The 26,567-nt window shown below is 38.1% G+C and overlaps 1 protein-coding gene and 1 pseudogene across 1 annotated transcript; one reads left to right on the plus strand and one right to left on the minus strand.

The window, feature by feature from the left end:
- The first annotated feature begins 4,854 nt into the window (after positions 1 to 4,854).
- LOC103431984 (probable aspartic proteinase GIP2) lies at positions 4,855 to 8,378 on the plus strand (annotated as a pseudogene).
- A 10,803-nt stretch (positions 8,379 to 19,181) lies between these two features.
- On the minus strand, positions 19,182 to 20,626 carry LOC103403847 (probable aspartic proteinase GIP2). Its single transcript, XM_008342697.4, has one exon. The coding sequence runs from the start codon at positions 20,498 to 20,500 to the stop codon at positions 19,280 to 19,282; it is 1,221 nt and encodes a 406-aa protein (XP_008340919.3). The 5' UTR covers positions 20,501 to 20,626; the 3' UTR covers positions 19,182 to 19,279.
- Between the last annotated feature and the right edge of the window lie 5,941 nt (positions 20,627 to 26,567).

The raw sequence follows: 26,567 nt of genomic DNA on the forward strand, positions 1-26,567 counted from the left end.
ATGATATGCCAGCCGGAGTCACCTAATGTGACATGTACGGCTGAACCTATAGCTCATTAACTAATTCTTGCACACGAGTTGGAACCACCTAATGTGGTTTGTACGACAGGTTGAGTGTAAATAAGTACGCTCAAGTGCTACGATCACGTGAAGGCTATGCGAAATATCACAAGTCACCTACGAGTCGGAACCACCTAATGTGGTCTGTACAACAGGCTGGCACCTGCCTTAGATCCAAGGTGAGCATGCGGTGCGGGAGGTGAACGATCACATGAAGGCTGAACCTGGCCTCGGGCGAAGCATTAACACTAGGGTGTAGGATAATGAGCACTAAATGCATTTAAACATGACCATACACACTGCAATCACCATCTTCAATGTGTACTCACCTGAACCTTACCTGGGCGTTCGCAACATCATGCAATAATATGCATATCTATACTAATGCATATACCAAAATGTAATGCAATTGACATGGCATTTAAAAATGTAAATCCATTTAAAACCATTTATGGGAAAATGGAAAACATATATACATCTATAGAAAACCAAAAGCCCACTCACCTGGAGTCTGCGCCACAACTCCCTAGCACAAACATCAAGGCATCACGAACGATCGGCGCCTAGAACAATTATCAAATCATGCCTTAGAATTCTTATCAATAGAACATGTAACTTACATTTCTTATTCGGGAAGATCCGTACGTCAGATTCCCGATCCGTAAATTTCTAATATCCTCAAATATTACGTATTATAACATATCAAAGTTTGGTGACGATCCAACGGTCGGATCGTCGATCCATATAATTATCAAGTAATGGACCTTAATCAAACTAGATTCACAATACTTAAATCACATCATATGGATATCAAATATGAGATTAGGATATCAATTTAGTGTAAAATAGCATCGGCGGCCCACTGGCCACACGCGCCGCCGCAAGTGGCGGTCGGCCGCCCCTCTCGCCAAAAAATTCAACTATTTCTAAAAATTCTCAAATTTTATAGGAAAGAAGATCTCAATGAGTAGAGCAAGTTTTATACATGTGGCCAAGTCCAATTTGGTCTGAAAGAGCCTCAAATCGCCATGAACTCGTCGGGACCCTAGAATTTGGATATTTCTTGATTCGTCCTCCAAACAAGTTCCGACACCTCAACCAAGGCTTGGGCCTTGCTCCTAGAGTTGAGAGAAGTCTTTTGGTTGTGTTCATCGATGGTGAAGCTCGCTGGAGTACCAGAAAAAGATCAAAGCCGCTAGAAAGGTCGTGGGCTTTATGGCTTCGAACTGGAAAAATGGGAAAGAAATCGGGTAATCTAACACTACAGAAATGTAAGGCTCGTTAATGGCTTTCCATGGACACCAAGATCACCCAAAACGGAGTTCGGACAGAGGAGATAGGACCGGGTCGGCGGGTTGGAAATGGATCAAGGTGATTCGGTGTACCTCTTCCATCTCATTTTCCCTCATTTCTCTCCTCTCCTATTGGTTCTCTCATTTTTCTCCTTTTCCTAATTGGTCCGGCTCCTCCCTCCTATCTCTCCTTTATCTTTGATCACCATCGCCCCTCATTTGTTTTTCCTTTAATCTGGGCTACACACGTGGCTTTCCAGACTTTACTCCAAAAATCTGGAGTATTCCAGAAAATAATGGATTTACAATTTTGCCCTCAACTTCATTCGCTAATATCTCCTTTGTTATAACTCCAAATCATGTTCTGTTTGCTCCTACGCGTTTGTAGCAACGAGTCCTACGAGGATACGCCAAGAAAATGAATCTTACGTAACTCGACAAGGCAGTCAACAAAAGTCAACACATTTGCCTTGAGAGGCATTTTTCGTAAATTCACCTTTTAAAATTATAAAAATCATAATAATTGGGGACGGGTCATTACAGGTTGGATGTCCGGATACTCTTTGCTCTACTTTGGGGTTTCTCATTTTTCATGGGCCTAATTTAATTTCTTGGAGCTCCACCAAACAAAAGACTTTCTCTTGGTCTAGTTAAGAATCTGAATACTGAGCTTTAGCTCATGCCTGTGCAAAATCTATTTGGCTTTCTTATTATACTCTTCGTGACCTCTAGTTTCTAAGTTACTTCACCCACCTTTTTATATTGTGATAATTTGAGTACCACGTACATGGTTGCCAACCCGGTTTTCCATGCTCGGACAAAGCATATTGAGCTTGGTTATCATTTTGTTCGTGAACGGGTGAAGTTGGGAACCCATAAAGTCCAGTTTATTCCTTCAGTTTATCTACTAGTGGACGTTCTCACCAAAGGCCTTTCGAAACCTCACTTTGAATTTCTATGGTACAAATTTGTCACTTCAAGACCTCTAAGTTTATAGGGGCTGTTAGTGTAGGAATTTCTTTATAGGATTCTACTGAGCTAAGTTTTGTAAATCTCTATGGACCTAAGTTTACTTGTTTTCCAAGCCACTTGACTAGTATATATTTGTAATCTTGTGAATCAATGAAATCAAAGAAGGAGAAATTAGGTTCTCATCCTTCTTTTTGCTACTCCATTGATTAAAACCTTATTCATTTCAATTTTTGATCAAGGTCCTTAGGTTTTAATAAACGTCATTAATTACTTCAATAATAAAAAATTTATTTCTAAATATGTTCATTTAATGTTAGAAATGTTACATTTGGTATGTTTATTTATGGCTAAATTTTTATCATATATTTTTATTTTTAGTTTTTACCCATTTTTAATTTGCAAACTTTTTTAATTTGTACCAATTTTCTTTTCAGTTTTAATTTGTACCCATTTTCTTTTCAATTTTAATTTGTACCCATATATTAATTTCTTTTTATGCCCCTTTTTAAAAAAAGTTTTATTTGTATTTGTACCCATATTTTTTAATTTATTTGTACCCATTTTTAATTTTGCTAAATGTACCCATGCTAATTATAGGTATTTATTTTATGTTTTAAAATATATCAGTAGTTGCCACTCAGTACTACAGTCTGGTGGTATTCCTTTTCATTTGGAAATGAAAAGTTTGAGGTTTGAATTTCGTGTATGGCGAATTTGATACCAAATTAAGTTGCCCATTGTGTGGCTTTGCCGAACTCTCCCTCCCCTTAGTGTAAAAATATCGATGTACTAAAAAAATATATCAATAGTTATGTTTAAAATATGTTAATAATTTTGTGGGTACACTATTTTCTTGCTATAATTTTGTGAAGAACAGAACAATATTACTCTAATATTTATTTTTAAAAATTTATTATATTTTAAAAATATTATTTGAATTTGTTTAACTTTCATGATTTGTGGGACATTCAATGCATAAATGCATGAGTTAAATATCTTAAATAATGTTAAGGACCTTGATCAAAATATTTAAACAAAGAAGATTTCAGTCTAATAATAAAATTGATTAGGGACCGGAACCAAAATTACCCATCGAAGAATTTAATTCTACACCCATTTAACCAATGTTTTATCCACCAAGGCAGCTCTAATAAGTTTGATTCCATGTTCCATAGAAGTCAGCTTCATAGAGTCCTCCAAATGAACCACGTACCAGATCTTCCACCTTCTCTTGCGCCATATGATTGGTATAAACTTTTGACCAGGAATCCGGTTCAGGTTCAATTAAAATCGCAGAGTATTAGACTTGGTTATATAGTGCAGGATTCTCGATGATGGTTTTTGTTCACTTCCACCAGTTTGATTTTTTATTGTGTTTGGAGCAAATACATGGTGACTGAGTTAAAGGACCATCTACTTTTGTCCAGTGCGTTGTTGGGGTTATTAAATCCTCCCCCCCGGGGAGACACCATGGTGGTTGTAAGTCATTTTGACTCGTTACATCCACCAGTAGGTCCAGTATTATCCTCGAGAAGGAGGGGAAGGGGGAATGGATGCTCAAAATTGTTGGATTTTTTGGATCGGCGAGTCCGTTGGGCCCTATTCTAACGATACCGATACTTCCCCAATCCGTCAGGTGTGGGAAGAGCTTAAAATAACCTAAACCGGGGCAAAAACAAGTCAGCGACACGAGTTTTGGATCTGGAAACTCTAAAACGGACACAATTCCTCTGCCAAAAAGTGTCAATCTGGGATTTCCAATGGTTGCTTGGCCGGAAAGTGCCAAAAAGTTGTACATTTACACATCTCATTTGCCTCCACATGGAGAACAATAAGGTCATATTTATGTGTGTGTGTGTGTGTGTATATACACACACACACAAGAATTTTTCGTGTCTGAGAAATGATAAGAAGAAATGCATGTTTAACATATAGAGCTTTATTGCACCCAAAAGAAGACTAATAGTTTTCTTCTCATATATAGAAGGGACGTTATGGAGGGGGATCGAACTTAAGATGTTGTGAGTAGAGATAAATGTGTTAAACTCATTTGAGTTACAAGCTTCTTGCAAAAATAAAAAATTACGTAGTTATAAATTTAAAATGTGTGTATATGTACGTAGTTATCTTTCGTTGAGATATCCACAAATAGCTTATTTCGAAATAGTTTCTTGTGGTTTTAATTTTGTAAATTTTTTCAAGGATCTCAACCGTCTATATTTGAATCCATCATTCATAGATCGTCTTTACAAAGAAATTAGACAAATCCAAAACTATTAAAACATTCATTTGTAGTGAAGAAAAATAACGAATAAAGTTTTAGAAAGACACTTAAATGACATAGATGAACGCGAGTTTAGCTGGCAAGGAATTGTCCAGAGTCGCCATCCTTGACAGACTAGGGTTTTAATTTTGGGTCAATATAAAACACTCCTGATTTTTGGTCAATGATATTCATTGACCTCTAAGTCCTATAAATTGGTGGCAATGTCATCCCACTTCAACCATTCAAATCCATCAACTACTAACAATGGCTTTCTCCTCATTTCATTGCCTTCTCTTTTGCTCATTACTCTTCCACTTCATCGTCGCCCCTTCACTTGCCAAAACTGCTTTTTTCAGACCAAAAGCCCTTGTTCTTCCGGTGGTAAAAGACTCCTCTACCCTCCAATACCTCACCACCTTCAGCCAAAGAACCCATTTTGTACCCATAAAACTCACAGTCGATCTTGGTGGTCGGTACGTTTAGGTAGACTGTGAAAAGGACTACATTTCCTCCACCTACAAGCCGGCTCGCTGCAACTCCGCCCAATGCTCACTCTCGAACTCCAAGTCATGTACTACAGAGTGCTACTCTTCCCCTAAGCCAAGCTGCAATAACAACACATGTGCTCTCTCCCCCGGTAACACCGTCACCCGCACCACCACAAGCAGCGACCTTGGTCAAGACACTGTGTCCCTACAATCCACATATGGGTCTAATCTAGGTAGGCTGGTCTCTGTCCCCAACCTACTCTTCATTTGTGGGCCCATATTTCTGTTAGAAGGCCTAGCGAGTGGTGTCAAGGGCATGGCTGGCCTCGGTAGGGATAAAATCGGGCTTCTATCTCAATTTGCTTCTGCCTTTAGCTTCCCCTGAAAGTTTGCAATTTTTTGAGCTTTTCATCAAAGTTTAGTGGCGTTGTAATCTTCGGGGACGGGCCTTATATTCTCCTTCCCAATATTGAGGTGTCCAATTTATTGTGCCTTGGCCCGTTCATCAGTGCGGAAATGAGATTCAGATTATAACCTCACCAAATCACACTCAGTTGAACATAATAAAATACAAGAAATAAAGACACCGAGAAATTTACGAGGTTCGGCAAAAATCCTACCTACGTCCCCGGAGAGATATTGCTCTTCACTATGAGAATAACAGTACAAGATACACATGTGTTAAATCGACATAACCCAATCCTAAATCCCTTGCACACCCATTCATAGAATTTTCCCAAGAGCCTTACTCTACCCCAAGAGTTCTTTCACTAGAATACTTTTCACTCTAGCTCTCTTGATTTTCTCTCAACCCATGTTCAACCTTTCCCATGGTAGAGCCAAATGCTATCCCCATCTCCTTGGATCTTCCCTGATGCAAGCCTTCTCCCTCGGCAAACACACATAATGCAAGCATTTCCTTGCATTAAATAAAGGCCAAGCCATCATCACATTTGTTGCATAATGTTCCCAAAGTCAAAAGGCAAACCCACTTTTGCTTTTACTTTGCAGCACTTGTCTGCAACTTTCATGCAACCCACACCATGTGATATTTCCACCGAAAGCAAACACAGGTCACTTCATTGTTGCCAGCTTAAAATATGAGCCAATCACAACAATCTCCACCTTGGCGAATATATAATGCAAAAATCCTTGCACCCATCACCAAAGCTCATTGGCCTTACATACCAGCATACACACCCTGAATCAACCTCGTTGGTCCTGTTCCAATTCAGTCATTGTCAATGCATGTGCAGCTGATGCAAGCTAAAATTCACCATTTAGCTTCAGACAGGATCTCGACACATCCTCGTCTCCTCCAGCAGGTTTTCCCCTCTTTATTGTCTGCAACCTAGAAACTTGTCAGTGCACCTATTTCCAGCAACACCCGTGAAGCCAGACAAACATTCCTCACACTTTTCCTCCTTCAGGACCATCTCATCACCTGTGAATCCCATAGCTCCACCTGCTGCAAAACCCCTACAACACTTAAGACTAAACATCACCAGGAGAAGTGTTGCTTCAAGTACCTAGAGGGCATACTGGAAACCTTCTGCCACAAACTTACTACAACCCGGCCTTGCACCCGTAGCACTGTGGCCATTGCCTCTGAAACCGGATATGAACCTGTTGTCTCTCTCAGATCCTCTTTCCAATTTTCTTCCATGATTCCAACCTTGAATAGCTTAAGCAGTCTCGTGCCCACCATCATCCATGGTCTCATTTGTGTATCATTCCACACCAAAGAAGCTTGCACCTGCTCCAAACTTACTCTATCTTTCCATGCAGTAAAGTTTCACAAGGTTCTCGTACGAATCTGAAAATGAGGTAAGAAGAAAGAGGCCTTTGTTTTCTTTCTCATCATCAACTTTTGCAGTTGATCCAAGCATCCCTGAACACGGCTTCCATTTCTTCAGGTTTCCATTACTCTCCTTTACCAAAAGCAAAACTGTTTCTCCTTTTAAATTGCTCAACTAAAAATTCCATGGTGAACAACAAATCTGGACCTCTAACGAACCAAAGCCTCCAACGATGTTCTGATACCAATTGTTGTGCCTTGGCCCGTTCGTCAGTGCAGAAACGAGATTCAGATTACAACCTCACCAAATCACACTCAGTTGAATATAATAAAATACAAGAAATAAAGACACCGAGAAATTTACGAGGTTCGGCAAAAATCCTGCCTACGTACCCGGAGATATATTGCTCTTCACTATGAGAATAACAGTACAAGATACATATGAGTTAAATCGACATAACCCAATCCCAAATCCCTTGCACACCTACTCATAGAATTTTCCCAAGAGCCTCACTCTACCCCAATAGTTCTTTCACTAGAATACTTTTCACTCTAGCTCTCTTGATTTTCTCTCAACCCATGTTCAACCTTTCCCATGGTAAAGCCAAATGCTTTCACCATCTCCTTGGATGCTTCCCTGATGCAAACCTTCTCCCTCGGCAAGCACACATAATGCAAGCATTTCCTTGCATTAAATAAAGGCCAAGCCATCATCATATTTGTTGCATAATGTTCCCAAAGTCAAAAGGCAAACCCACTTTTGCTTTTACTTTGCAGCACTTGTCTGTAACTTTCATGCAACCCACACCATGTGATATTTCCACCGAAAGCAAACACAGGTCACTTCATTGTTGTCAGCTCAAAATATGAGCCAATCACAACACAATTCACTTATTTTCACTCCATTGATCATCAACCTTGTCAACACAGCCGGTGCTTATTTTCAAGGCGAGCCTTCGGTGGAGTACTTCATCAATGTGAAGTCGATTAAGGTCAATGGAAAGGTTGTTGCTTTGAATACTTCATTGATGGCCATTGACAATGAAGGGTATGGGGGCACGAAGATTAGCACGGTGAATCTGTACATGGTTTTGGAGACCTCAATCTACAACGCCGTTGTGAATGCATTTGTGAAAGAAGTTGCCAATAAAATCCCAAGAGTGAAAGTAGTTGCGCCTTTCAGAGCATGCTTCAGTTCGAAGAACATTGGTGTTACGAGGGTTGGGCCTTCTGTGCCTTCAATTGATCTTGTGTTGCAGAGCGAGAGTGTATATTGGACAATGTTCAGAGCAAATTCAATGGTGTATGTGAGCAATGATGTCCTGTGTTTAGGGTTTGTGGATGGAGGCGAAAAGCCAAGAACTTCTATTGTGATTGGAGGGCACCAACTGGAGGACAATCTTCTGCAGTTTGATCTGGCTACTTCTAGGCTTGGTTTTAGCTCCTCACTTTTGTTCAGTCGAACAACTTGTGGGAACTTCAACTTCACTTCTAATGCTTAAGAGTTAAGAGGACAATATTTTGTTGATGATTAAACAACTGTTATTTGGTATTATTTTTTGTATTTTACATGGTGAATAAAAAATGGTTGTTTTGATAAATGGTTTTGATGCAACCTTTCACGGATAATCTTATAGGGAGAATACAATTTTAAATTAAACTTTGTAAACTAATGATGCGGTTGTTGATAATTAGATTTTGAAGTGTTGATTAACGTGCTTATTTCTTATTGATGATACATCATTTAGTTTGCAAATTTAGATTAAATTTTTTAATCTTATTGGTATTATGATAGTTTATCGGTAAACTTCAAAGAGTTTTTCAAAATGAAGAGATATATGAAAACTTCAAATTTTGTATATGATTTTTTGGAAGTGTGATGTTAGATAGACCGTATACTTAAATAATATTTTGTAGATCACATACTGTGGTGATTGATAGTTAAATTCCTTCTAAAACATAATCTTGTTAGCATTTTATTTTTAGATATTTCCATGCTTATGTAATTGCAATTATCTTGAAGAATTTTTACAACTTACAATTATATCTCATGGCCAAACAATTCACTTACTAACTATTTATACCAACTTACTTCGCCAAACTGTGGCACTATCATATTGAGGCCTACCTGATCCGTACAATTTGTCACCCCAACCAAAGTAAAGAAGAAAAAAAAATTAGTAAAATTGATCGTTATTAGCACTCTTAAAAAAAATTGTTATTAATACTCTAAAATTTCATCGTATACTCCTAACTTTTTATTTTTGAAAGAAAATAGTCTTATGAGGAGTTTGAAGTGTCAATAGTAGCACCCAAATGATCATAAATCAAATTTTAATTGCTAAACGAATCAAAATGAATGGACTAAAAAGATAATACTAACGATGATACGGTGAATATCATATTTGACAAAAAAATAATATGGTGAATATCATATATGGTGATTGTCACATCCCGGCTCAGGCCCCCACCACATTCTGGGCTCGACTCCGCCATAGCACGATATTGTCTACTTTGAGCCCCGACCACGCCCTCACGATTTTGTTTCTGGGAACTCACTCGAGAACTTCCCAATGGATCACCCATCCTGGGATTGGTCTTTCTGCGAACTCGCTTAATCCGAAGCCAGTGAGCTCCCAAAAGGCCTTGTGCTAGGTAGAGATGAGAATATACATATAAGGTTTACATGATCATTATCCCTGGACGATGTGGGATCTTACAGTGATCATATATGACTGTTAAATGGTGAATATATTTCGTAAATGTATGTACGTAGACAAAGCACCAAAAAAATAAAAATAAAAGGAAAACTAATGAAAAGGGCTTCTAATGTTTGCATTTTAATAAAAAACCATCCACTAACTTTATTTAATGATAAGGGACAAAATAATAAATAAAATAAAATAACATAAAAATGAAAAATTAGTATCTGGTTCCTAGTTTCTAATGTTCATTGACTAAGATCTTATCAGTTTTTAGATTTTGATCAAACTCCCTAGCATTAATATATTAATGAATTACATGTAAGTTACATAATTTCTATAATAAAAATTAGTAATTGATTTAGAGTTTTAATACTCACATCCTTATTAAACTCCTAATTAATTTTCAATTCAAACATTTCCAAAATATAAAAAATAAAATTATAGTAAGTTTTGTACCCATTAAATTAAATTTTCAATTTTTTAATCTTATATGTTGACACACCCCGTCTCAAAGGAGGGCATGCTGGCCGTCACGTGAGAGTGACGTAACCATTTACACAGTTCGGAAGCTTTAAAGATACAATTACTAAGATGTAACACCCGAGGGTGAGTCCTACTTTTGTGAATTCTGTCAGAACACCGTTGGATTCCTCGTGGCCACCAAAGCTCTGCTATCTTGAACCTGGAGGGGCGCAAAACAAAGTTGAGTGGTCAGTAAAACAAAGTTTTTCGAAAATCATCTCATTATCAAAACGCTAACCCCTCGCTGTAAAACCCATATACTTTCCCAAAAATATGTAATACGTATACTTGTCTCAAAACCATACTCAGAAGTAGTGATATGTGAATTATATGCCATGCCAAAATATCTCAACAAAACATATAAATAGCTCATGAAAAATAATATGTCAACCGGATCCACCTATAGTGGCCTGTACAGCTGAACCTATAGTTCATAATCAATCTCATCAATTTTATCTAGCCGGAGTCATTGTAAGTGACCTGTACGGTACTACACTGCACACGAGTCGGAACCCCTGAAAAGGTCTGTGCGGCTGAACTAGGTGAAATATAGTTATGCTCACGCTATCCTCTCCTGATAGCTATGCGATAAATCGCTAGTCACCCCCGCACCATACGCTCACAATTGGATCCAATTTAGGTGCCCAGTCGTACATTTGTTTTGCGCCCCTCCAGGTTCAAGATAGCAGAGCTTTGGTGGCCACGAGGAATCCAACGGTGTTCTGACAGAATTCACAAAAGTAGGACTCACCCTCCGGTGTTACATCTTAGTTATTGTATCTTTAAAGCTTCCGAACTGTGTAAATGGTTACGTCACTCTCACGTGAAGGCCAGCATGCCCTCCTTCGGGACGGGGCGTGTCATATGTACCCATTCTTAAATATACCAATTTGTTATATGAAAAATGTACATTTTTTAAATATAAAATGTACCCATTTTTTTTAATATATAAAATTCATTCAATATTTTCTCTAATCTATTTTTTTTTTAAACTTATATGGGTATATTCTATTTCGTTTATTTGAGAATGTATCCATGTCATGTTTAATAGAGGAAATTTAATAATATTATTAAGCCTAATATCATTTTTTTTTTTTTTGTGTTTTTGAAGAACATACCCATGTTTTGGTACAATAATTTTTTAGTTAGTTTTGATGAACGTACCCATGTATTACACACACACACACACACACACACACACACAACACACACACACACACACACACACACACACACACACATTGGAGAGTATAATTCATCTTTAATATTTTTAATCCCATAAATTATAGGTTTTATTTAAAATCTCATTATATAAATAAATACAAATTCCATTTTTAATTTAAAAATATAATAACCTACATAGAAAGACATTATTATATTAATGTCAGGAACTTCGATAAAAAACTAAAAACCACAAAGGTTTCAATCAAAGAACATTGGTAATTAGGGACTGCATCCAAAGTGTTCCACATAAAAACACCACATGCGCTGGCGCGCATACACCCCACCCCACCCCCTTATTTCCATTCTGTTTTCTCCCCATTGTCTGCTATCATTAAGACATTATTATTATTATTTGCTTAGAATAAGAGAAAAACTTCAAATTGAATTATATTTTCCCAGTTTTATTTTTGTGGTGCTGTTTCCTAATAGTAGTCAAGATGACGAGAGACTTTTCAATGTGCCTGGAACACGGAGTGATATACCACGTCTCTATATAAGTGGTGAGATTCTTGTGTTAAAATAATAAAATTTCCCACCACTTACATAATAACACGTGGTGTAGAAAGTTAAGATTGTAGGTGGAGAAAAAGAGGAAGCTACAGATGGGCGGACAACAGAAGAAAATTAGGTAATTGGTGTAAAAAGTTAAGAAATTGAAGAGATACAGAGAAAATTTGATGAGCATCGAAGAAAATTAGAAGAAGAAAATGTGTTTGGAAGGTGAGAATGTGCCAAGAAAATTCAAGAAGAGGAGAAAGAAGAATGTAGTACCGTTAAGTTTCGTAAATAGTGTAGTACCGTTAAGTTTCATAAACAATGTAGTAAGTTTCATAAATAGTGTCGTAAGTTTTCATAAACAGTGTAGTAAATTTCATAAACAGTGTCGTAAGTTTCATAAACAGTGTAATGTCCTAAATCGGGTCCCACGTGAGGGGGTGAGTTGAAATGTCCTAAATCGGCTGTATTTATAAGAAAACAAGAGTTTAAATATCCTAACCCTACTCCAACTAATACCGAGGCTTTTTGTGATAAAATCTCATACTTGACGGATTGTGCATGTGGTAATTATAAGTTGGGGACAATATCGGTGTTGTTGGAAGTGGATCTTCAGCCCCGTCTCTCTGATAATTCTACAATTTGCACTGTCATTTGTATCATCTTTGTAATAAAATTAGAACCCACATATATTGGTGAACCTTACCTCTATTAGAAAGATGATACAAATAATGGTACAAATAAATGATAAGTATAATATTACTCTTTTATTAATTAATCATTATTCTTGATTTGTTATATGACTACTGGCAGAGGAATATATTCGTTTGAGTATCCAGATCAAAAATCGTGTTGCTAACTTGTCTTTGCCTAGATTTTAGGACATTTTAAGCTCTACTAACACTGATACCACATGAATTAAATTGGCTTTTGCAATCTGGATTTTTGGCAATGTCCAAATTTATTTTTCTTTGATTGTGAATCAGACGGGATTAGAAAACGGGTGCTTTGTTACTCAACTCTTTGAGATTAATTGATTTCCAAAGTGGACATAAAAAATAACCAATAAGTACATAATAAATACAAAATAAAAAAAGTTACTTACTTTTTAAGGTGAACTGCCGATTTAGTTCCTAAATTATCACCTAAGTGAAAATTAGCTCCTTAAATTATTTTCTCAATAAAATAAGTCTGTAAATTCATTAAAAACTCCTCATTTCATCCCCACTATTATATATATTCAAATCTATTTTATTTAAATTTTCATCAACTTAAGTCATGTGGTGGTCAAGGGATGCTGTAATGACTCTGTGAGTCTACCTGGCCTCCCGAAAGGGTGGGTTGCCGTAGCTTGGTCACTAGCTGATTCCCTTTTTGGAAAACAAAGTCACGTGACTTGCACGTGACACGTTTGATAGAGTTATACCATCATTTGCTTGCTTATTAAGTCCTTAACTTTGCATATTGGTTGTGATCTAATTTCTAATTTACCCTTAAACACTACTACAAATAGGGAGTTTTAACGAAATACTCCCGGTACTGTTCACTTTTAACGAAAATAACATTCTTACTGTAAAAAGTCACTCATGGTATCATTAACTTACAACACATTTTTGTCATTTTGATTAAAACTTCAAGTTTTCAAGCCATTTTCATTAGCGTTCGTCTACAAATAAGGTGATGGTGGATAGTTAAAAATTGTTCAGTATGGCCATAGAGGACAATTTTTAAGGGTCTTATACTCCATTGTCATCTATTCCCTTAATTAGAGGACACAATTATTAAATGTCCAAAAGATTCCTATTATGTGTCCTATTAATCCTTCATAACGGAAAGGGATCTGGTCCACCAAGACCACAAATCTGGACCTTTGAAATTTGATCAAAATGTTAAAGTTATTATAACTTTTAAAGTGAGCCCCTGTTTGTAGTCATTGGATCAAATTTCAAAAGCACAATGGGGTCAGGATTTAACCTTCCCTACTATTATAAATAAAGGCACAATGGGTTGATACAACATACACCTCAGAATTACATATCTCTCTTCTCTCTCCCTTGGCCGGCCTCTCTCCTTCTTTGTCCTAAATACAGTTCAGTCAGATAAGCCTACAACAAGGTTTTGCAATTTAATAAAATTGAAAAACAAAACACCACACCCACTCCGCTTTGCTGCCACACCACTTGGAGGAGAAAATACTAGCAAATCATTGTCGGCATGCCAACACTTGGAGACGTCAACGACATTGAATTTGTCTGCATATGAAATCTAAGGGTTGGAATTCTAAACTTAATCTAAGTTTATGCATGCGTTCTTAATTTATTTTTTCATGAACACAAGTGCGTATCACGATCACATGAATTAATTTAAGAGTAAATTGTAGCAATGGTCCCTGAACTTTAATCAAATTCGAGCAATGGTCCCTCAACTAAAAATCCATTACCATTGGTCCCTCAACTTATCAAAATGTGTAGCTATAGTCCTTTTCACCAATTTCTTCAAAATTTTGTCAAAATATGTTATGTTGGAATAACCATTTATATAATTAGGGTCCCTCAACTCATCAAAGTGTGTAATTATGGTCTTTTTCGTCAACTACATAAAAAATTTTGTCAAAACGAGTTATGTTGGAAGGACCATTGCTACAATTGGGTTAAAGTTAAGGGACCATTTCTCCAGTTGAATTAAAGTTGAGGGACCAAAGGTAATGGATTTTTAGTTGAGGGACCATAGCTGCACGTTTTGATAAGTTGAAGGACCAATGGTAATGGATTTTTAGTTGAAGGACCATTGCTCCAATTGAGTTAAAGTTAAGGGACCATAGCTACAATTTACTCTTAATTTAATGTGATAAAACAAAATCCAACGTTCCGCTAACCATGCATATTAATTGGATTATTTATGCTTACATCACCAGCCATACTTCCTCACACGTGTACTAAAGTAGATCACAACCCAACAATCCTCTCATTCACCAACTTGCCCGTGCTCACGTGAGATTCCGCATAATGCTCAAAGTTGATCTCAACAATAGATATATTGGCAGTTTTTGTGAGTTCAATAACTTATTGTTATTAACTTTTTTTTTATACAAGTGTATGAAGTTAATTTTGAAGAGTAAACTGGCACAATTCACAACCTATGTGCAACGTTAAGGACCTATGGACTAGAAAATGACGGTATTACCCTTCAAAATGTGTTACGTGCAGATCATGGACTTAAATTGATTTCTTGGATAGAATGGCTTCAAATGGAATGAAATTGAATTTTTTTTAATGAGTTTGAGAACTTATTTTTACCAAAACATAATTTAAAAACTTAATTTCACACAAATAATTCAGTTATTAAATCGACAATTTATTCTATTTAATAAAATGTAATGCTTGTTTTCATTTTTGCGTCGTGCTTCAGGCTTGCACAAGAAAAGTTTATCTGGATAGTCAAAATCTAGTATGTTTGTACCATACTTAGGGCCTCCGTATTTAGATCTCATATAAATACTCGGAGGACTTAAATGTAATTATGTAATAAAGGAATGGGCAAATATATAATAAGTGAGAAGTCCTTATTCTATAAAAGGACCCCTCACTCTCCTCATTAGGGGAGACCAATTCCTAGGCCATGAGGATCCTCACACTCTCTCCCTTATAATCCTATCAGAAATACAATAATCAGTGTGGACGTAGCCCAAACCTTGGGGTGAACCACGATACATCTTGTGTTATTTACTTTCTTTCAGATTCATGGTCGGATTTATGTTGTTTCAAGACCTCCGGTTTTATGCATCAACATTTGGCGCCGTCTGTGGAAAACGATACGAAAAGTTGTGTCGGTTTTCTTTCATTTTTTCACATTCGCCGTGAATCTGTAGAAACTTGGGATCAAAATCTACACTCATTCCGCATCACCGTTGAAATCAACCCAGTTTATCAAGTTCCAATTCTCACCTGTTTCTGTGAGGTTCATGAAAAGAGAAGATGTGGAAGCAAATCTCTCAGAGCTCGAAAGAAAAGTGGACTCATCATTTCTCGGAGAAAGAGGTGCTATAATTTACACCGGAGATCTAAAGTGGGTTGTTAGTGATGAGGAGAGAGATCAAAACCAAAACTCTGGCAGGTATTATAGGCCAGTTGAGCATTTGGTTTCAGAGATTGCAAGGTTGGTCTCTTCAAATAATTCAATCACTAGCTCAAGGGGGATGATGTGGGTGATGGGAACTGCAAGTTACCAGACACACATGAGGTGCCAAATTAGGCAGCCACCTCTTGAGATTCAATGGTGTCTCCAAGCTGTTTCTGTTCCTTCTGGTAGTCTTGGTCTCTCCCTTCATGCTTTCAGGTGAAATCCAATAGACGAGAATAACCCACCTCGGGCGTCACGTAACCACCACGGGAGTTCATCGTCGTCGTCATCAACATCCGGGTCGTTCGACCATCGCAGAGAATGTCACACGTCATCCACGAGATCCACCACGACACCAGCGCGGAAGAATCGGTATGGGTACGCCGTCGACGATTGCGCGGGGGACCGGATCAAGTGCACGGGAAAGTACTGCAAGTCGTGCAGCGGCGTGTTGATCGTGGACTGTGTGGCGTTCTACTGCTGCCCCTGTGCGCTGGGTTTGCAATGATTCCCAAAAAGGAGCAAGAACGAGAAGCTTCAAGAACCCCCATCATTGGGCTGTTCCAGAGACAAACCTTCGCAGATCTCTCTCTGTCTCTCTCAATAGTCAAGCAGCAGCATCACCAACTCAGTGACTCGCCTGAGTTGTCGTCCCTTCCATTTCCGACTTCGAAAAGGGCCATGCATTCTTTTCTGGATTCAGCCGTGGTCCACGATGGCGGAGACAGCGACAACGGTGACTTCCACGACAATTGGATCTACTGGGTTGGACCCCTCATTGGTGGTGGACTTGTTGGCCTCATCTATGGAAACGTATTTATACACTCAGAACATACACCCTTAGTCAGCAAGTACTGAATAACTTGGTGGAATTGGTTGCCGGTGGTGGAATCGGAGGGCTGGAGAAGCAGATTCAAGAACTAGCATGCTTTGCCCATGACCCACTATGAGCGTTTGTTTTGCCCATGACCCACCATGAGCGTTTTCAGAAATTGGGGCTGGAGTACACCAGCTGGTGTTCAGACAACAGAAAAAGAAAAAGGGAAAAGAGAAAATAAGATGTCTGCCACCTGCTGGAAAGAGAAAGAAGAAAAAGAAAAAGGGAGGCTCTCACTTTCATCATGCATGTTCCTATTTTCTGAGAAAGTTACGGGAAAACCTAGGAGGAAGATAAGGGTTCCTTACTTTAAAGTGATGCAATTTACTTTTCTTATCTTTTGTAGACATCTGTATAAACCCCATCAGAGGGTAATAATAATAATAATAATAATAATAATAATAATAATAATAATAATAATAATAATAATAATGATAATAAAAAGGGCAAGCCCAAAATAATGGGCTGGAATGTTATGTGGAGGGCGAAGGCCTATATGCCCAAAAGAGTCAGGCCCTTTATTATCACTAATAAGATGATTAAAAGTACGCCCAAGTACTCCAAAATTATTCGGCAACCTGCCGCTATTATCACCAACCAGGTGATCAAAAGTACGCCCAGTACTCCCAAAATTATTCGGCAGCCTGCCGCTATTATCACCAACCAGGTGATCAAAAGTACGTTAAGTACTCCAAAATCATACATAAGCATCACTCATGTCAATCATACATAAACATTCATGAGCATCACTCATGTCAATCACACATAAACATTCATGACCATCATTCATATTAACATTCATGAGCATCACTTATGTTAACATTCATGAACATCACTCATGTCAACATCCATGAGCATCACTCATGTCAATCAACATAAACATTCATGAGCATCACTCATGTCAATCTAGCTTCAAAAGCTTCATTTACAAAAGCTATAGCTTCAAAAGCTTCATTTACAGAGCTCTAGCTTCGAAAGCTTCATTTACAGAGCTCTAGCTTCGAAAGCTTCATTTACAGAGCTCCAACTTTGAAAGCTTCATTTACAGAGCTCCAGCTTCAAAAGCTTCATTTACAAAGCTTCAACTTCAAAAGCTTCAAAAGCTTCATTTACAGAGCTCTAGCTTCGAAAGCTTCATTTACAGAGTTCTAGCTTCGAAAGCTTCATTTACAGAGCTCCAGCTTCAAAAGCTTCATTTACATAGCTCCAGCTTCAAAAGCTTCATTTACAAAGCTTCACTCGCAAAGCTTCACTTGCAAAGCTTCACCTACAAAGCTTCACCTACAAAGCTTCGGTTAGGGTATACAAATATCGCCTCCGAACAACCACCACTTCGACCCATACATTGATTCAATTTGAAGTCTCCGGCCAACAGACTCTATTGATCGAAGACTTGGGGGACTACATTATGTACCATATATTGGGCCTCAACTGGGCCTTATGAAAAATACTTGGAGGACTTAGCCCATTATTTATGTATTGAGGAGCGAGCCCTTATTCTATAAAATGGACTCCCTCACTTTTATTAGAGAGCACCCATTATTCATGTATTGAGGAGCGAGCCCTTATTCTATAAAAGTGACTCCCTCACCTTCATTAGAGAGCATCGTCGCTAGCTGAGCAACCGCTTCGCCGCGAGTATCACTCCTCACCCATTATTCATGTACTGAGGAGCAAGCCCTTATTTTATAAAATGGACTCCTTTACCTTCATTAGAGAGCATCGCCGCCTACTGAGCAACCACCTCGATGTGAGCATCAACTCTAGCCCATCATTTATGTATTGAGGAGCGAGCCCTTATTCTATAAAAGGGACTCTTTCACCTTTAACGCCACAAGCTGAGCCAACCAAGGCAACATAAGCTACAAGCCGAGCAGTCTCGCAACATGTGCTACTTCTAGTTGAGCATCATTTCAGATTGAGCATCGCCTCATATCGAGTATCAGTCCTAGACGACATATAGTTACTTCGACCCACATATGGTCTGAATTTGAAGTCTTCAGCCAACAGACTCTATTGACTGAAGACTTGGGGGACTACTGTTTATACCATACTTAGGGCCTCCATATTTAGACCTCGTATAAATACTCAGGGGACTTAAATTTAATTATGTAATAAAGGAAATGGCAAATATGTAATAAGTGAGGAGTTCTTATTCTATAAAATGACCTCTCACTTTCCTCATTAGGGGAGGCTAATTCCTAGGCCATAAGGATCCTCACGCTCTCTCCCTCACAATCCTCTCAGAAATACAATAATCAGTGTGGACGTAACCCAAACCTTGGGGTGAACCACGATACATCTTATGTTATTTACTTTCTTGCAGATTCACGGTCGGATTTACGTTGTTCCAAGACCTCCGGTTTTGTGCATCAACATAGTACAATAAGCACATTTTGTAGGTACATAAAGTCGAGTTACATGTAGTTGTTACCAAAATTGAACAACATTTATTTACATGTTACCATGTATGTTTAAACGCAGAGTCTAATCTCAACTCAGAACAACTTTGTTGAGTAAATCCTAGCCTAGAAGCACCTACATCAAAATGTAGAAGGGTATCCTCCAATTGATAACCCCCTATTACCATCGAAGTCTTCAAGTTCAAACCTCCATCCAAAAACCCCAGACACATAACTTCGTTTCTCACTTGAACCATCGAGTTTCTGCCGTGAATTCTCCACTTCACCAACTCACTCTGCAGCACCAGATCGATAACCGGCACTTTTGGACCGACCAACGTGCCATCTTTTTTTCGTGAACTAAAACATTGCCCAAATGGTGCCACAGGGGAAACCCTAGTCATGTTCATAGACATTGCAGCCTGCTCATAAGCTTTAGTAAATGTAGCATAAATTGAGCTCTCCACAGTAGTGTAGGGAACAATTGTGCTTAGCTTAATCTTCCCTTCTTCAATATCCAGAGACATTTTCTTCCCACGAATTTTAATGGACTTCAAATTGATGATGTACTCATGTGGTGACTCAACTTGGTTAACAAGGGGTGTGTATGTCATTGAGTCCGGAAATTTCGAGCGAAAATTCGAACTGTGGTGGCCGTTTTCGTGTAAGACGACACCGTTTGATGAAGAAAGGCAGATGATGAATTGGAGTTTGGAGCTGAGTTGGGCAGAAATTTGTGAGGCCATTGACATTTGAGTCCTTCCGAGGCCTAACATTCCCTTTGCGCCACTTGCGATGCCGTTTAACAAGAACATGGGTGCACAAGAAAAAAGGAAGTTGTAACCAACTGTGGTGATTGATTTTGATGCTGTCTTTGACCCATCTGTGACTTGATCAACGGCCATGATGTCTTCTAGTAAATCCCCTTGTGTCGCCACTTGGGTGATCCTATTTTCCGTGAAAATATCACACTTCTTGTTGCTACCCTGATCCTGGGTTTTTGGCTTTGCTGCAAGGCACTGGATTGAGCGCTGAGAAATCAGACGGCTAGAAGACGATGATGCACAGTTGAGCCAGAGAAATGGACCGCCGAGATCAACTACAAGCTTTGTGGGTACAAGTGGAGTGCCATGGTGAATTTCGGTCACATACTGGAGAGTAGACGCATCTTTTTTCACATGGAAAATGAGACCATTTAGTTGGTTGTAGGGTTTGGCTTGAGAAATGCTGAAAGTGTAGAGAAATGAAGAGAAAAGAAGGAAATGCAGAGAAGAAGCCATGGAAGAAAACCAGAGAGAGAGATGGATATAATGGGAAACTTCAATCTGGCAAAAGGAGGAATGGTGAGGATAAAATAAATAAATGGTTGCAAAGTTGGTGCTTTCGCGGTTTGCCGCGGTACTGACCAGAAAATGATTTAAGTAATGGAAGTGGATAAGGAATTGGGATATTCTGAATTTGTGCCGAGTAGACAACTAACATGTAGTGGGAGTTGGTCAGTGTTTATCTTCTTGAGTGGGGATGTGTGTGTGATTTGATGTGACACTTTTTGACGTTGTGGAGCATCTTCACACACACCTAACACCTCTATTTATCTATTTTTTCGTCTCTTTCTTTTGGAGCAGCTTCAGGGAAAATTTGTCAAATCGAACTTATATTGAACAATCCGTTGGCTATATGGTATGGGGAACACTTGAAGGCACTCTCCCAATTTCATATTTTCATGAACTCCAATGGGAGTGGACTCCCTGCAAAGGTTGACAACAAAAGCCAACAATATCGTGGAAAAAACTCTCAATTATAATTACTTCTGCTAGTAGATCGAAACGCGACAAAAAGGGAGATAAACGACATATCTTACCTCCATTTCAAATATTAATCTTTCATCATAACCAATAATACACCGGTTAGACATTATCTTCAATCATTTCCTTTTAAATAAATGGAAGAAAAATAAATGAATGAAGATTCCAACACCATATTAGAATAGCACCAAAAGAAACAAAATTAAAGAGACCTTGCGTTGTTGCGCATAGAATGCTATGGGAGTAAAGCCAAGCCAAATTGATACAACACCAAACGAAAATATGATTACCCATAATTTCGTGAAGGACAATCAATATTAGATGAAGATGTTCCCCACCAATTAAACATTCAAATCTTTTCATATGAGTATGAAAGAAGAAGCATGGAGAAGTTCTTTGATAGAATTGAGAATAATAGAAAGAAGAAACGCAAAGATAGAAAAGCAATTAAAAAACGCAATGAAATAGGACCTTTTGCCACTTCTCAAATTCTTCCTTGGCTACACATATGAAGGGTGTTGGAGTGAGATTTGTAAACCGCAAGTAACTGATAGTGGTAAACTACCAAAGTAGAATGTGGAGAAAGGAAAACTTGTTTGTTTAAGCTAGCTAACGTAATGGGTGAAAAAACGTACTCTATCTCTTTCCAACAATTTCTTTTCTTTTTTTTTTCAATTTTAACATGTTTTTATTTTTACTATTTTAGCCTTGGATAATAGTTTGTTGGGCAAACGGGTCTAGGACCCGAGGGGCGGGTACGAGGAGGGTCCGGATTTTGTAAATTAAAAACTGGGCGAGGCGGTATAGGTCTAAATCTCTGGAAAAGGGGCCCAGCTCATACCGTTTCCACCGTCAATCATATAGAGATTAAATTCCACCATCATTTTTTACACATATCTTCTCTTCTCCTCTCTCGAATTCCCAACTCGAGCATCCTCGAGGTCTCTCTCCCCTGACTCCGACCACCACCATCTTCTCTCTTCAACTCTGACAAACTCTCTCCTCTCTCAAATTCCCAACTCGAGAACTCGTTGTTGCGTCCCCCTCGAGCTCTCGCTGAAGTAGCTGGACTGTCAGATTTTGCAGTATGTTAATGTTGATCACCCAATCTGATCCAACTGGACCAACTGCGCAACATTGCTGGGCTGTCAGATTTTGCAGTATGTTAATGTTGATCACCTAATTTGATCCAACTGGACCAATTCTGCAACGTTTCTTGACTCAATCGATGACCTCATCGCCACCATCCGAGACTGGAAGGAGCTTGCTTCATGCTTTAGGTGGCATCTGCAACTGAGATTTGATATGGGTTTTTAAATTTCAAGCTTTTGGTTTCACTAGCACGTCAATAAACCTAAATCATGTGGATTAATTTAATAAGATTAGATATAATTCAAAGTTATGGTTATGTAAATTGAATTACATATCCTTACGTCACCTCACCATACTTCTGCACACTTGTACTAAGTGGCCTACAAGAAAGTACTCTCGTCCGGAGAAAAACTTGTGTAGAGCTTGGCTTACTATTGAACTTCGTTGAGTGACACTACAGTCCACTCAAAACTCGTCACGTGCCAAATCTTAAATATAATCTTTTATCTTTCTTTTATATTTAAAATTTTTATAATTATTTTTTAACTAATGAATATATTATATATATTAATGTTATGTTTCCTTTTTTTTTTCTTCCCAATTCCCCCCCCCCCCCCCCCCCCCGATGTTTTGCCGAAGGTTTTTTCCAAATGTTTCCTTTTTTATTTATTTCCCCCTTGTTTTTTTCTTCCCAAATCTCAACCCCCCTCAATGTTTTGCTGTGTCTTAGGTTTTAGTGCTCCCTCCCCTTTCTTTCTTTTCCAGTTTTCTTTCTTTCTTTCTTACCCAGTTTTGCCGTGTCTTAGGTTTCAGTACATCTCTATCAAATATAATTAAGAACTATAGATAATACTATTTGAAATAAAACTTTGATCAAACCATAAGCTGTTAAACACCCTCACCCAAACCCAAAAACCCCTAATTAAAAGAAAAGAAAATAACCCTAATACAGCTATATATGTGGGTTATTCATGTCACACGATCAAAGCAACTATTGTAGTAAGAAAGAAAAGAAACTTACAGATTCTTGGTTGCTTTCCATGATAAAATTGGAGTGGGTGCATAATTTTTTTTTAAATTTTTTTTAAAGAAAGAAAAAAACGAAACTGGGAAAGAAAAAAAAGGGAGGGAGTTTTGAAGCCTAAGACCTTCGGCAAAACATTGAGGGGGGGATTTGGGAAGAAACAAAAAAGGGGGAAATAAATAAAAAAGGAAACATTTCGCAAAAACCTTCGGCAAAACATTGGGAGGGGGGGATTTGGGAAGAAACAAAAGAGGAAACATAACATTAATATATATAATATATTAATTAGTTAAAAAAATAATTATAAAAATTTTAAATATAAAAGAAAGATAAAAGATTATATTTAAGACTTGCCACGTGACGAGTTTTGAGTTGACTGTAGTGCCACTCAACGAAGTCCAATGGCAAGCCAAGCCTCACACAAGTTTTTCTTCCTCGGCCGACCCCAAAGCCTACATTAAAAGTCAATATATACAAAATGGTAGAAATAAAAGTCAATGCAAAAGGTTAGATAAGAGAAAGACAAATTGTAATTAGGAAGATAAATTAGAGATACTGCATTTTTGGAAAGTACTAGCATTTTATAATTATTTAATTATTTGGGTTTTAGGCCTATCTCGTTTGAATTAGGTTTTTCGTTTTTTTCATTTAGGTATTAAGATTTAGTTTACTATAAATAGGATGTTTGTTATTCATTTGTGAATAACTGAGTTAGCATGTAATCCATAGTTTGTAGTCGTATTGGCTATTGTTTATTTGATTTTAATTAATAGAATAATATCATAGTTTTGTATTTATTATTCGTCCCACACTTTGATAATCAACTGTATTAGCATTTCCTTTCATATGCTATTGTTTTTTTTATTGAAAAGGAGAAATTGTATTTGTAAAAGAAAGGATTACAACTATGAGGGAGAAAATTTATTTCATACCATAAGAATTAGGCGAGTCAGCCTACACATCAGACCTGGACTTCGGCTGCTAATTAAAACAACCTTCTTGAGCCCCTAATCTGTTATGGTTACAATCGTCAAGTAAAATCATTTACAAGAAAAATGGAGGTTCCTCAAACTAAAGTCCTTCAGTGTCGAGAGAAAACCCGAACTGAACCAAACTAACGTTGGAGATACTAATAATTCTCTCAACATAATCTCTAGCGGGGAAGTTGAAAAGAATTATGAAGATAAGCTGCAGTACCACAACGAGGATAACTTCATAATTAACTAAGCAGTATGCCACATGCATGATTACCCTCATATTATATATGAGACACCCACACTCGCATAAAATCACACGACAATTGAGTCATTGAACAAGAATAGGCCAATGCACCTCATTAGATGGAGTTGAACGAAACATGAAGAACCAATTAAAGAGAAATTACATTCAATCCATAAAAATGTCAACCCTTATCCCAAGCAAAGGAGATATATGAACAACCAATTAAATAGAAATTACATTCAACCCATATAATGTCAATCTAAAGACAACTTCAACCATAGGGATCCCGCAAAACCACCAGGTGCCAATTCATTACGATCTTGAAAAGTAATTAACACCGAAACAAAAGCCCATAGCAGCGCCATTCGTGTTTACCTTAACCCCAAAAAGAGAAAAGAAAAGAAAGAAAGCACAATAACATATCAAGAATATGAGGAGTCCTTGTAGGACGATCGCGCACATCAATCGCCCTAAGATTACACCTCGAGTAAGTAAGAATACACACTCTTAACTACTTCAGCTATATTCACAGATATATATAAGTTTGATTGATAAACTTTTATTCACAGTGATGTTCCCTAAGCTCTCCAAGTAATGTTTCAGAAGCTAACGTTCGTTCTTGTTTTGTTATTTTGTCATCAATAAACTGAAAATATCAGTGCGCCAATTTGATTAGCGAGGGGTAAAATATTAACTGATAACAATTAAACAGAGAGGACAAATACCATGAAGTTCAAAGCTATCTAAAGAGACAAAGTCACCATAGGAAGGATGAAAACCATGGATTTAGCTGGCATAAGGATATAGATCATAGAATATCCCCAAGTCGCCTTCTTTGGCAAAACGTCGGTTCCTCACAAGCTCGCCGTTGAGTGGTCTGGAATCGTATTCTGCCTTGGATTTCATTGAGTGGCCCGATATCCATTGTTCTCCACGGTTTTGTTGAGTGGTCCAGAATTACATCCACTCGGATTCCGTTGAGAGGTCTGGAATCCCTTTTACTCTGCGATTCTGTTGAGTGGTCTAGAATCCCGTTTGGTATTTTGGTTCCGTTGAGTGGTCTAGAACTCGATGTTGTTGGAATTTGTTTAGTGGTTTGAAATTCATTCTTCAGAGATGTAGGCTTCGGCCGAACTATGTTGCTCTAGCCCTGCACTTGATGCATTGTATGCTTTATTGATTGATGTGATTATGGTGTGAGATCCCACATCGCCTGAGGGAGAAGAGGTGATGTGCCTTATATGTACATGCCCACCTCCCTATAGTAAGACACGTTTTGGGGGGAAACCTAAGAACAAAACCGTGAGGGCGTGGCCCAAAGCGGACAATATTTTACTATGCGGACTGAGATGTGACAATTTGGTATCAGAGCCACTCCCCAGCAAGAAGTGTGCCGACTAGGACGTCGGGCCCTTAAGGGGGGTGGATTGTGCAATCCCACATCGCCCAGGGGAAAGGAGGTGATGTGCCTTATATGTACATGCCTACCTCCCTATAGTAAGATGCGTTTTGAGTGGAAACTCAAGAACAAAACCGTGAGGGTGTGGCCTAAAGCGGAAAATATCTTACCATGTGGACTGAGATATGACATATGGAATGGTGTTGGGAAGCATATGTGTGTGAATGGCATACATGTGTGCATGGCAAGATGATAATTCTTGTTTGGCTTATAATTGATGTGTAGTGTAGTACTCTATGTTTGCTACTAGAAGTATTTTATGAAAATTTAGAGTTTGACGAATGGTGAACTACGAATGGCTTAATCCCTATTTAGGGTACGTAAGCAGTCTAACGAAGAGGTTAGACGCATCCATAAAGTTTACGAAAATCATTACGCAATTCAAAGCTTGAGTTGTGCTTTGTCTGTATCCCGAATGCCAGGTATGTTTGATATACGAATACTTGATGACGTCATGTATTGTTCAGGACGTATGTCGGGATCGGGGCGTGACATATTATCTACACTCAAATTAATGCCCTTGGAAAAGGGTTCCATCACCATCGAAAGTAGCTATTTTCTACACTCAAAATCATCTGTCTCTCATCAATAGGTGAATGAAGAAGGCTAAGCTTGGCAATGAAGATGGCACAATACGAATCTTAAATTTTAAGCTTTAACCCAATCATTATTGCATTTGGTTGTAGGGGAGCTCATTCCCCCACTTACTTATAACGCATCTTCACTGTAAAACTTTCATAATTAGA

This window comes from Malus domestica, chromosome 16, assembly GCF_042453785.1.
Source record: "Malus domestica chromosome 16, GDT2T_hap1".
In the NCBI taxonomy this organism is placed as follows: Eukaryota; Viridiplantae; Streptophyta; class Magnoliopsida; order Rosales; family Rosaceae; genus Malus; species Malus domestica.

Bases quoted from the DNA above. Each gene is read 5' to 3' on its own strand.
- LOC103403847 (XM_008342697.4), bottom strand. From the start codon at position 20,500: ATGGCTTCTTCTCTGCATTTCCTTCTTTTCTCTTCATTTCTCTACACT.